The sequence below is a fragment of the Phacochoerus africanus genome, chromosome 5 (assembly GCF_016906955.1).
Source record: "Phacochoerus africanus isolate WHEZ1 chromosome 5, ROS_Pafr_v1, whole genome shotgun sequence".
Taxonomy (NCBI): Eukaryota; Metazoa; Chordata; class Mammalia; order Artiodactyla; family Suidae; genus Phacochoerus; species Phacochoerus africanus.
This window is the reverse complement of record NC_062548.1, coordinates 49144043-49157794: the sequence shown is the minus strand read 5'-3', so window position 1 is coordinate 49157794 and position 13752 is coordinate 49144043. Positions and strand designations below refer to the sequence as shown.

Below are 13752 nucleotides of genomic sequence, written 5' to 3'. Positions count from 1 at the left end.
GAAGTTCAGCATAAAACACATTGTTTGCACAAAGAGTTTAGGCTCAGTGAGCCACTCTTGCCCATCACAGAATGATGAGAACCCTCCTCAAATCTAGGTTCCAGATACCAGCCCAGGGCATCCTTCCAAGCCTGCCTTTCTAAGAATAATGGTCTCAGGGCTGCTGCGTTAACTCTTTTCTGTGATGATGCCAGAATATAAAGTCCCTCCTGATTTTATTATTAAAAGGAGGGACTATTAAAGGTGGTGGTGACTGGGGAAGCATCCCCTTGGCACCCAGAATTTGAAGGAAAGAAGATACTTGAACCCTGTACCATGAACAGAAGGACTAAAAACCACAGGCATGACTTCTGGTTCAGGATGATGGCATGAACATGATATGGTGGTTCTTTCCTCTTCCATCCTGTTCAAATACCTGGAAGAAAGAAAAGAAGGGAACAGGTGTGCAGGGGCATTGGCAGTGGGAGAGGGGCCACTGGAAGACCAAAGAGCTTGATAACCTTCTGGGGAATGCAAAGCAGATGGGGTGGAATTGATGGATGAACTTGAGTGAACATGGTGGGAAGTGGGAGTTATTTCTTTCAGGTGTCTCTGGAGAGATGCTGAGTCACAGGGATTGAGAGCAGGAGGGGGACTGGGGCAGAGAGCCCGCCTTTCTCTAAAGGCCTGTCGGACAGCAGGATGGCCTCCCACATCGGAGCCCTTGATGGCAGGAGTAGCATCCACCACAGCTCTGGAACTTGCTTGGCAGAAGATGCTTAGGATGCCCAGGGAAGGTCTGGTCTCCCTTGCATGGGGACTGAGACCCCTCTGTACATTAGCTTTGCTGTGGAGGGGGTGAGCCTGCCTGCTCACCTCTAGGCAACAACAGCCTAACAGGAAGCCTGTGGCTGACGTGCCCTGCTCTGTACTGGCTGGCATCCACACAGTGGTGGGGAAGGTGGCACTGGCTGCCTCCACGGGTCACCCTGGGTTTCCATGTGAGTGCTGGAACCAACATTCAAGGGTTGATGCTGGGGAGCTCCTCTCGCTCTGTGCTGGATTCTGCTTTGATTCTTCTTATTGAGCTAGAGAGAGACGTTTCAGGAAAGCGGGAGATAGAAACAGGTCAATAATTTTTGTAGTCTCCCTCTCTTATTGACAGAGCTTTCCACCCTCTGCCTGAAGTTGAGATTCTTTAGAGATCCTGAAGATTCTGGGGCCACTGTGCCAGGACTGGGGAGATGTGGACAGAGCAGGCATGTGCTTCACAGTTTCTACAGCCTTTACATATTTCCCTTTAAGTAAGATCAAAGGTCTTCTGACCCTGTCATTATTTTCCTGGGGCAGAGGTTGTAGGCCCTTGGTGAAATTTAATTACATCCTCCACCAAATCTAATTACTGCCCACACCCATGAAATCCCATTATAACTTTCTTTTGCTTCATTAGAGATACCCTAGGACAGGTTCCTTCTTCCTGATCCACTGTGGCAGGTTTCCTAAGGAATATCAGTCAGAGGCATCCCATACATTGTTCATTACTGTAAGAGCAAATATGCAAAAATGCAAATGACCTATAGCCTGACTTGCTTCAAAACCAAGCAAGTATCTGGTTTCCCATAAGAAGAAAACCGATTCCTTAGGGATTTGCAGCCTCCTGGGGGTATTTTTGCAAGGATATTCAGATATTCTGTTTTGTTTTTCTTTTTATTTCCAACTTTTAAAAATTTCAGACATTTCAAGAGAAAATTGAGAGACTAGTACAGTAACACTTGAGTATATTCTCCATCGCAAGTGTTACCATTTTGCTATATTTAAGTGTCCCTTTCTTGTTCTCTCTTTACTTTTATTTGTGTGTGTGTGTGTAAATGTGTGTGTATCCATTTGAAAATTGCAGAAAATTGTGTGTATCAGATGCTTCATCCCTAAAAACCTTCAAAAATTCATTTTCTGAAATAAGGCTTTTTTTTTTAACAAAAGCACAATAGTACCATTATCACCTAAGCAAATGAACAATAATTCCACACTACAAGTTGTTTAATCAAGATGATCCAAAAGTTAAAGAAAATCCAAACATATGAAAGGAGAGGCGAGATGAACAAATAGAACTACTGGCACTGGGAGAAACAAAAGCTAATTAATGTACCTGGAGTTGTGTAATGGCCTTGCATCCATCAAACAAAGACTCCCTGCCATGACAAATGAGCATTCAGAGAACCACAGTGCATTAAACAGAGTAACCAGAGTGCCAAGAACCACAGTAAATTAAAATTATACATTTGCATAATTAAAAAATCCAGTGTGAGGGCCAAGAGATAAATTTGAGAAAACTTCTGAGAATGAAGATCAGCAAAACCAAGTGAAGGGAAGTAAAGGGGACAGACTAAGAGATATGGGGGACCCATCTTGGAAGTTGATAACATTCCTGAAAGAGGGTGCGAAGAACACAAAGGCAGACAAATCTGGAGAAATAAAAGAAGATGATTTTCCAGATCTGAAGAAAGTCACAAGTCTTGAACTTGGCAGGATCCACCTGAAAAGGTCAGAGCTTGAAAAGAGCCTGGAGGGTTTCAGATCACTGAGGAAGGACAAAGAGAGGAACCCCCCTCTCCAAGCTTAGGCTGAAAAAAACATGTTTATTTACTAAGAAAAAAAGAGTCAGGAGTTCCCGTCCTGGCTCAGAAGTTAATGAACCTGACTGGCATCCATGAGGATACAAGTTCGATCCCTGGCCTCACTCAGGGGGTTAGGGATCTGCCGTTGCCATGAGCTGTGGTGTAAGTTGCAGACGCAGCTCAGATCCCATATTGCTGTGGCTGTGGTGTAGGCCTGCAGCTGTAGCTCCAATTCGACCCCTAGCCTGGGAAACTCCATATGCCACAGGTACGGCCCTAAAAATACAAAAGACAAAAAAAAAAGTCAGATTGATCACAGCCCTATTAGCAGCAGTACTGAAGGCTGGAACAGCACCTCGCACCCAGACATCCCTGGGGATCTTGTTAATATTCAGATTCTGGGGTGCTTCAGGGGATTCTGCATTTCTAGCAACTTCTTGGTGATGTTGAGGCTGCTGGTCTCAGGACCACACTTTGAGTAGCCAGAATCTAGAATAAAGTGGAACAATACCTTCAGAAGTAAGAAGAAAGTTATTTTGGATGTAAAATTTTATAGCTCGCTAAATTATTGATCAACTATGAACCAAAATAAAGACTTACAGACATTCAAATGCTTAGGAAGTTTACCTGTCATGCACACTCTGAAAAATATTAGGTGTAGATGAACTGGAGAAAAGCATAAAGGGAATTAAGGATTAGGAAGACATCTACACTTTCTGGCGCTAACCCAAGAGGCATGCCTGAAAAGAAATACCTGCCTAGCAGTGGCCCCCAAAACAATTAGTCCAAATTAGAACAGGAATTCAGAGAGCTCAAAAGGATGACTTCAAGAAGGAAGTGATTTTGGTTCCATGAATAGAGAATGATTAAGAAGCAGGAAGATCTTAGAAAAGACATCTTAGATGGAAAAGGCATATGGTTCTTCTTGAAACAAGAGGGGAGAAAGTCCATCAAGACTCCAGGAAAAATAAAACTACCCAAGATAACACGTTCCAAATATGAAGCAGACTAAAACAGGACCTGAGAATCTGCTTGACCTTGACATTTGGAAGGTTCTCCTAGCAGAACAAAAACTACTCAAGAATGGTTCTTTCTGGAGTGAGCTCCTGGAGTAACAAGGAAAGGAAGGCCTCTGCAAGAGAACAAAGTCTAGCCTCTCTCTCTCTCTTTTGCTCTGTGTCTGTGTCTCTGTCTCTCTCTATGTCTCTCTCTCTCTCTCTCTCTCTCACACACACACACACACACACACATACACACACACACACCCCTTAACTCTTACTCTTCAGACCTAGTGGTCTTTCCCCATCCCCATCCCTGGGGTAAATTCCAGATTCTTCTCCAAGACAGGTGTTAGAATGGGGCTTTGGGCAAGTATGGTGTTGGGTGAGAACTGGACCTCGGGCTGCAGAACCTGGACTCCTGGAAGGAACCACACAGTAAACCTGAAAGAATATCCTCACTTGGGCCCTGACCACCTGTCTGTAGGTGAGCCCAAGTGATCAGCAGGTGGAGATGTTGAGATGCCAAAAGGAGTAAAGTGCAGATGCTCCTAAAATCAGGGTTGAGGGTTGGTTCAACTCAAACACAGGGCCTTGGAATATCTGAGCTACAACCTACAACCACAGCTCATGGCAATGCCGGATCCTTAACCCACTGAGCGGGGCCAGGGATGGAACCTGCATCCTCATGGATACTAGTCAGGTTCGTTTCCACTGCCCCACAATGGGAACTTTATATTTGAAGATGTTTAAGTAATACTATAATTTGTAATATTGGGGATTAAGGAGTCCTTTTCTCTTTCTCCTTCAGAAGGGATTTGAACATTATCCAAAGTGTAAAAAATGTCATGGAATTTCTTTTCTAACTTTTCCCTCATTGCCATTTATTTATTTGTTCACAGACTGGAAACTTCAGTTACTTTCTCTTTTAAAAAAATTAGTATACAAGTAAAATCTCTTCCAACTTGAGGAGGCATCTTGTGTTGTTATTGTTGTTAGAGCTTGGTGGTCAGATGGGGCCTGACACATCTGGTGTTGTTACTGTTGTGTTGTTGTTATTGTTGTTAGAACTTGGTAGTCTTGGGGCCTCTCAGGCATGCATTCGCTATAGGAAACTGGCCGGAGGAGGGAGATACTGGGGGAGGAAAGAGGAGAAGGGGAGGGGGGATGTGTGGGATGGGGGTGGGCAAACCTGGGATCCAAGTGGCACTGGCCACCCTGCACTGGAAAGAAGGGATGAAGTAGCTTTGGGAAGTTCCACTTGGACCCAGCTGCTAAGGGTGTTATCAGTCAGGACACATCTGGTTGTGTATAATAAATACGGGCCAGTGTGGCCTAAACCCTGAGAACTCATGCCATCCTCCATGGGGACTACAGGGCTGGTTCAGTGGCCCGTCCACCCTTGAGACTGAGCCTCCTTCCAGCCTCCAGATCCACTCACCTTGGCGTGGTCCCTGGTGGGGGAGGTGTCTCTTCACCATCTGCAGGGCACCAGGTGGACTCTCCTCTGGAGCCTTCAGACCAATTTCTCTCAGGTCCTGGGGCCAGGGTGGTGCAGTTGGCCATTTTCAGCATCCGAACTTAAGTCCAATGTGAGTGGCTTGGCTCCCAAGGCCCCTCCCTGTGCTGCCCCTCCTGCACCTGCTGCGTTTTATTCATCTCCATCACCCACATCACATTATACTGTCATGCTCTCTGTTCCTACTAGTTTCCCCAACACACTATGGGGCCTTGCACTCTCTTTGCACCCTCCATGCCCAGCATGGAGCCTGGTACACATCAGGTGCAGTGTAGGTGTGCAGTTATTAAGGGTACAGTCTCTGGGTTAAGGTCCCATCCCATCACTTCATGGTTGTGTGACCCTGGCAATTTGCTTAACCTCTCTAGGCCTCAGTTGCCTTGTCTGGACAATGGGATGAGCCTATTAACTACCCAGAGTTGTCATGAAAATTCTGCTGGTTATCTCATGTAAAGAGCTTGAAACAGTGGGAGTTACCATCGTGACTTAGTGGTTAACGAATCTGACTAGGAACCATGAGGTTGTGGGTTCAATCCCTGGCCTTGTTCAGTGGGTTAAGGATCCGGTGTTTCTGTGAGCTGTGGGTCTGGTGTAGGCTGGTGGCTACAGCTCTGATTAGACCCCTAGCCTGGGAACCTCTGTATGCCATGGGTGTGGCCCTAGAAAAGGCAAAAAGACAAAAAAAAAAGAGTTTGAAACAGAGCTTAGCTTAATCACTGACAAAAGGAAATGTCCATTGTTACTATCAGGTGTAGGGTCAATGAATGAACAGATGAATGAAGCAGATCCACAGATGAGGCTTCCTCTGAGAAGTGGCCCCGAGCCTCATGTAAAGGGATCTTCTTTGGACTCGCTAGACAGCTGTTTGTGCCCATGCTGATCTTTCCTACAAGACAGAAAGCCCCTGGCAGACCCATGCTTCTTACCCATCTTTTTAATCCTCACTGTGCTCAATACAGACAGCAGGTGTCTTGTACCTAGTAGGTGCTCCATAAATGTGGCTGAAATGAGGGAAGGAAACCACAAAGATGCACTTTATTTTCTTTTGCGAAGATAAGTTAAACTGGGTCCAGATTTAACTGAAAAACAAACAAAAACTAAGTACTCAAGTTCAATTGAGTGGGCATGAATTTTTGCTACTTAAGTCACAAAGTGACTTTGAATCCATCCATCCTTCTTAATATAGACTTCAAATCCTTGTTTAAGGCCCAGCAAATACTCTGTGCATCGTACATGTTGGTTTATGTGTTAATTTAAAGTAGTTCTTCCTCTTCACAACTCAACCTCCCTCCTCCCCCTTTTCTCCCTCCCTCCCTCCCTCCTTTCCTTCCTTCTCCCTCCCTTTTCTTTTCTTCTAGCCAGGGAATCTTCACTCTCCTCAAAGAAATCTTTCTTTGATGGGGTGTCTAGGATTTAAAAGGGATAAACAGTTAACATACTTGGTGGAGAAGCATGTCCAGTTGGCCTTTTCTTCCACCTCACTCCCAGGGTGACACCTGAGCTGCCCTCAGGGACCTGAAGTTGCCAGGTGTAGATATAATAAAAACATAGAACACACAGTTATATTTGTGTCTGGCCATCCTTCTGGGATCCTGAGGGCCAAGTCCAGCTTCTTGGAGTAAAATCTGCACAGTCGTACAGGACCTCGTGCTTAGAGGGGCCTGTGCTTGGTTTGCTGCTCTGCTCTCACCATCTTCAGATACTTAATCAATTTGGGGCCCCACGTTTTTGTTTTGCCCTGTGCCCCAGATTCCATAGCCAGTCCTGCCTAGGGCATGATTTGGAACCCCAGGGCCTCAAGCGCTACCACTTTGAGCGAATCCATCGCCCTACCTGGTATAAACCTGAGAGCAGCCCCACTGTCTGGCTTGTCTGGTTCTGGAGCTGATGACCTCTGGTGGCTTTTCCTTGGAGACTATGTTTTCTACCTAATTGACTCTAAGTTTTTCCGCCTTGGCAGCAGACACTACTTGTTAGACTTTTTAATCCACGTTTCACTGTAACCGGCATAAATCAATGAAATACTTCATGTGTAGACATGCTAGTTGCTTCATAGGTGCCTTGAAAAGCCATTCACCCTAGAAAATGTTTTTTTATTGATGCTACGTAATCGGTATTCCCTGATGAATATGATATTTGTTATAGATGCATATTTATGATGCCGTTATTCTGCATAATTACTTAGACTCATGGTTTCCAAATGTTGGCTGGAGTTGAGTTTGATTCCTTCTGCAGATGGGATCTTTTTCAAAAGGCAAGAACATAGCTATTCTGGCTGCTCAGTCCCCTAGAGTTCTCTTAAGAAAGGGACTCCAGAGCAGGTGCAACAGGACTCGGTCCCTGGGAATTAATCAAGTACATAGAAGAAAATAAAGAGTATTCACATTTAGAACCAGGGAACTGTGTAAATAGCCACAAACACACCACCACCACCACCACAGAAGCATCACCTAGAAAGAAATAACATCAGAAGCCATCTTAAGAAAATCTGGTGTAAGTTTCAAATCACCAGATTTAGATAAGGATGTAATTACTTGTATCAAAAAATACATTATTTTATTAAGGTTTTTTTTTTCCTACCAGTTTCATTTTAAAATAATGAAATCTCTACTGAACTAAAACATTCAGTGTGTACACATTGAATTGAATTTCCTGGTTTTGATCTGCACTATTTCTATGTAAGATATCACTTTTGGGGTAATCTAGGTGATGACTAGACAAAAGTGCTATTTTATTTTATTTTATTTTTGTCTTTTTAGGGCTGCATGCATGCCATATGGAGGTTCCCAGGCTAGAGGTCAAATCAGAGCTGTAGCTGCTGCCCTACACCACAGCCACAGCAATGCCAGATTGGAGCCACATCTGTGCCCTACACCTCAGCTCATGGCAATGCCGGATCCTTAACCCACTGAGTGAGGCCAGGGATCGAACCTGTGTCCTCATGGATGCTAGTAACATTCGTTTCCACTGAGCCATGATGAGAACTCCTCTCAGCGCTATTTTAATTTTGCAAATTTCTGTGTCTATAATTATTTCAAAATAGAAAGTTAAAAAGTATATATAGTATGTTGTATTTTATATAATTCTATATAATATATTTTTTAAATTTATTATTTATGGTATAGTTTGTGTATATTATATGGTATATTATAATGTTTTCAGGAACACATCTATGAGGTCAAAACAAGCACATCTTCATTACATGCTCAGTTGAGAGGACCACTCATCTGTCTTTGCCTCTCTCTGGTCATTTATCAAATAAAGGATTGAATTTAGAGACTGTCCTGCCCAAACCCCATAGTAGCTGGTAGCTTCAATCACTTAATCCTCCACCAAGGAGCCTCAACAGCAGAAAATAAACTCATTTTTTAAAATCAGCTTTCCTTGTCTCATGACCTAGAAAAAGGGGAAAGATTCCAAAAGCACAGAGCAAAGAAGCAAAGACTAAACTGAGAAATCTGCTTCTGTGCTATTAGCCAGCCCCAGTGTGTCTAAACTGGATTATGATGTCCTTCTAATTTTAAACCTAGTTAAAGTGAATTGATTTTCCCAATTTAAGTTGCTTACATTAGAAGAGTGGACATCGTGACAAAAGTGAAAGGAAATGATTGAGGCATTGAACAGCTTGGATGAGATATTGAACACAGGAAGGGAATTGATTTATTCATTCACTTACCCAAGATAGATTTCTCAGTCCCCAACTCCATGTCACACATTGCTTGCTGGCACAAGGATGAACCAACCCCGACCTCCTGGTGCTTACCTTCTAGGCAGCAGCAGGACAGGAAACCAAAGGCCAGTTCAATGCTCCATGTCACAGGAGAGCAGTAAATTCAATGTGGGAAAATATAGCAAGTTAAAGTGTGGAGGGAGGGGTGGGAACCAGAGAGAGCAATTTTTAACACTTGGGATGCTGTTGCTTTTGTAATAAGAGGGCGATGGCTTTAGAGCCATTGTAAATCTAAGAGATTAGTGAAAACACAAGATGTAAATGTTTTTTCTAGTGATGCCTATGCAATTGAACTTGATGGTTATATCATTTTAATTTTCATTCTGGTGAAAGTTAATTTCCCATTTTCCCCATTGCTAACAGAGTTTGATTTTCACATGTAGTTTGTATAGCAGCAGCCACAAACTGTTTATGTCCTCTGACTCCTAATGCAGTGATCTTCAAACTCTTTGCATGTAGTGACCTCTTTTTCATTGTGAATATAACACCCCTTTACCCTCCTAAAATGAAATCATGGATAATATAAACCATCTAGAGAAGTGATTTCAAGAATTCAAGACAATATTCCAAAGAAACAAAGAGAAAGCAATGTGTAGTAAGTGTAACAACATAGGAAGACATAACAATGCCTGCCTTTATACATGGAACTGGCGTAGCATCTCCAATGCACACTAAAACCCAGACTGTGGACCAATCACAGCTGGGAACATCACCCCAGCTTACATGTCACTGGCCTAAAGTCACTCCTAGGGCCATCTCAAACTCCAGGGGGCAGGAGAGCTTAATCTTACACAGGCCCAGGTTGGAAAGAACCTGAAAGCTTTTAGTATCAGAGTCAGGCTCTGGGCCATCAATTGCCTGCCCATGTTTGACCACATGGTGTTGGACAGGACCCTGCCTGTAGCACAGTCCTCTGCTGGTTGACACTGTCCCATGCATTGCATGCTTGGCTCTGCCCACCCATGCCAATAAAACCAGCCAGGCTAATATGCCTTGAGAAGTCTTCAGCATCCCTTTCTTTATTTTATTAGTTTTTTTTTTTTGTTTTTTGGGGGCCGCACCCACGGCATATGGAGGTTCAAAGACTAGGGGTCCAATCAGAGCTGTAGCCACTGGCCTACACCACAGCACAGCAACGTGGGACTCAAGCCACATCTGTGACCTATACCACAGCTCGCAGCAATGCTGGATCCTTAACTTGCTGAGCATGGCCAGATATCAAACCTGAGTCCTCATGGATACTAGTTGGGTTCGTTACCACTGAGCCATGATGGGAACTCCAACATCCCTCTCTTTAAAAACTGTTGCTTCAGTCAAGCTCATGATGGAGTTCCCTTGTGGAACAGTGGGTTAAGGATCTGGTGTTGAAACCACTGTGGTATAGGTTCAGTACCTGGTTGAAGCCACTGTGGTGTAGGTTCAGTACCTGGAGTTGCCTTGTGGCACAGTGGGTTAAGGATCTAGTGTTGAAACCACTGTGCTGTAGGTTCAGTACCTGGAATTCCCCTGTGGCACAGTGGGTTAAGGATCTAGTGTTTAAACCTCTGTGGTGTAGGTTCAGGAATCACCATATGCCATGGGTGTGCCAAAAAATAAAAAAATGATAAATAAATAGATAAAATTTTAAAAAATTAAGCTCATGAGATTTATTCTGATAATGATCAAAGAGGATAGTGCTGTTTGTCTGAACATATCAATATCAAAGTTCTTAATGACAGAATAAAATTGGAAACAACCTCAATATCTAATTGAATGGAAATGTTTAATTAGTTATTTTTCCAAACAAAGAATATTAAACAGCCAGTAAACAGATAAATAGAATCCAAAAAGAATGTGAACCCAAAATAGCACATGTTGTTCTGTTGAGTGAAAGCATATATAACATTTAATATAACCTATATGTAAAAACATGAATGAAGAAATGAAAAGCATGAAAAAATAAATGAAGAAGTAGTCATGTGAGAATGAACCAGCTATTTATGGCTGTGTAACAAACCCATTCCCTGGTTTAGGGCCTTATAACAACATGTAGTTGCTAGTTCATGGTTCTGTAGGTTGGCAGTTTGGTCTGGGATCATGCAGGGTGATTCCTCTGCCAGCCTCACCCTGGCTCACTCCTGCCTGGAAGCCAGCCGGAGGCTCAGCAGGGCAGGCTGTCCAAGGTGGCCTCTGTAACAAGCCTGCTCACTGCTGCTCACTGTCATTTGGGCCTCTCTCTACAGCAGCCTAGCCCTGAACATCTTCTTTTAACAAATCTGGACAAGCATGCAATATTTTAAGTCCACACTATAACTTTAAAGTTGCTGAGGAAGTTGATTGATGGAGATTGTTTTATGTGTACATTTCAACAAAATTCTCCAAAAGCCTAATCGACCATAAGCTGTCAGAGGCCAAAAAAGAAGAGAGCAGCCTCTTATCTGGTCCAGAAAAGGCAGGTAGATTTTATTTGAAGTGTCAATGAAAATGGTTGGTCTTGGGGCCTCTGATGCCTCAAAGGGGAGAGGGAGCAGTGAGTCGTTAGCTAGTTAAGTTGCTGCAGGGAAAGTGTTAGGGTAAGGCCCACATCCTTGTTTTGGGGAAATGGAGGTCCCTGGAAGGATGAGTCTTGTATTTGATACCTTCCAAATAGTTTCCTGGGAGCAACTAGACCTTATCTTGCTGCAGCAGTTAAAGACATCTTGTATTGGTTACATTTTTGACAAATGGCTGACAGATGATAAACTCTCTGTGCAGGTTGTTGTTCGAGAACTGCTGGCTCAGTACACCAAACAGTATGAAAAAAGACCCCTCTCCAGCCTCCTCCAAAACTGGGCAGAGTCAGGCAGTGACAAGCTGAAAACCAGGTAGGTGATTACTGAGGTTGCCACCACTCTTGGTGTCCTATTATTGAACCTGAGTATACAAAGCCTTGTCATGGCACGACTCATTCTTTTTTACACTTTAAATAATGATATGTGCAAAAAATACACAAACGTGTAACTTCAATACTCATGCATCCATGCCCCCAACTTTAGAACAGAATGTTGCTAATTCTGTTCTTTCTACGTGTGTTCCTTCTTTTTGACATGTTCATGGTTCCAAGGACTTTACAGGTTTTAATCCCCAAAACCCTAATGAGGTAGGTTATTGCTTCTATTTCACAGCTGAGGAAACAGTCATGGGTTAAATGTCTTGCAAAGTTTACATACTAATGGGTGACAGAGCTAGGATTTGAACCCAGATAGACTGGCTTTGGGATCCATTCTTTAGGCTGTTTTCATTGATTTCTTCATTTATCTTTAAGCTTGATAAATAATGGGTAATGTATGTGGTATTCTGTAGCTTCCTGTTTTCACTCAACATTTGTTTCTTAGATTCATCCAAGTTGTTATGTGTAACTGAAGAGCTGCCATCTCTGCTCGTAATATGTCATCATGTGTCTCTGCCACAACTTATCCACTGTAATCTCTGGTATCAGTGGATGTTTTGGTTGTGTTTTTGATATTTTGCATGCAGCTCTTACAAAAAATCTTGAACATATTTTCTGGGGAACGTAAGAATTTCTACAGGGCTTTCAAATTGTGTTGCCATGACTCAGAGTGAGAAATACATTTTATATCACCATGGATACCCACACACCAGAGTGCCCCCCCTCCCCACCACAGACACAACTGAAGCAAACATTTCATGAAACAATGTTCATCCTATTGTTCATAATGCCCTCTGTTTTTTTTAAATTTTATTTTTGAAAATTCTGATCTCAATCCTTTAAATGGATTTCATGAGCCATTAGTGGCTTGCAATCTCTTGTTTAAAAAAACACTCCTCAATAGCATATATTACCTAGGCATGGAATTGCCATGTTGTAGGGTATGTAATTCTTATTATGTGAAATGCCTGTCATGTTTTTTTCCAATTTCTCTACTTTTTGGTCTTATCCTTAGTGGTTTTTTAGTTGTTACAATAATCTCCTCCAGTTCATGGCATTTCTTTATGGTGTCTTTTGATTCATATAAATTCCTAAACTTCAATTGTATTCATCGTTCTTTTCTTTTATATTCCAGGCTTTCTGTATCTTGTCTACTTTGAGATAATGAAATACTTTTTTTTTTTCCTTTTCTTTTCAGGACTATACTTGCGGCACATGGAAGTTCCCTGGCTAGGGGTCAAATTGGAGCTGGGTCTAATCAGAGCTGCAGCTGCCAACCTATACCATAGCCACAGCCATTCAGGATCTGAGCCACATCTGCAACCTACACCATGGCTCATGGCAACACCAGATCCTTAGCCCACCAACCTAGGCCAGAGATCAAACCCGCATCCTCATGGATACTAGTTGGGTTCATTATCACTGAGACACAATGGGAACTCCCAAAATATATATATTTTTGAGTTTGAGAGTTTTGCCTTTCACATTTAATTCTTGAGTCCATTAGGAATCTTTGTCTGTGGTGAGAGGAAGGGATCTAATTTCATTTTTTTCTCCCGTAGGGATTGTTAGATATTTCAGCCCCATTTACTGAACTATCTTTCCTAGAGATCTGGAATGCTCCCTCTGGCATTTATTAAACTTTTGTATATATAGGAGTCCATTTGGAGACTATTTTTTCCCCAGTCTCTTTGTAATATTCTTAATACAACAATACACTGTCTCAATTCCACTAGATTTATAATAGTACAATGGTATTACATAGTACATATTATATGTTATATTATTATATCAAAATATAATTCAGAATTGTGTTGGCTATTCTGGGTCTTTTGCACATCCATATAAGTTTTAGAGTAAATTTGTCAAGTTCCTCCCACAAAAACCCCCAAAGCCTGGACAAATATTGTATGACTATACTTATATAATGCATCTAGGATAGCAAAATTCATAGAAAGCATAATAGTGGGTACCAGGGGCTAGGAGGAAGAAGAAATGGGGAG

At 42.5% G+C, this 13752-nt stretch overlaps 1 protein-coding gene across 1 annotated transcript in view; it reads left to right on the top strand.

Annotated features, from left to right (window-relative positions):
• The window catches only part of ACOXL (acyl-CoA oxidase like), a 362457-nt gene that overhangs the window by 246591 nt on the left and 102114 nt on the right, over nt 1-13752 (top strand). The window contains 1 exon segment of the mRNA XM_047781208.1: nt 11575-11684. Coding sequence (XP_047637164.1) covers nt 11575-11684 — 110 coding nt within the window.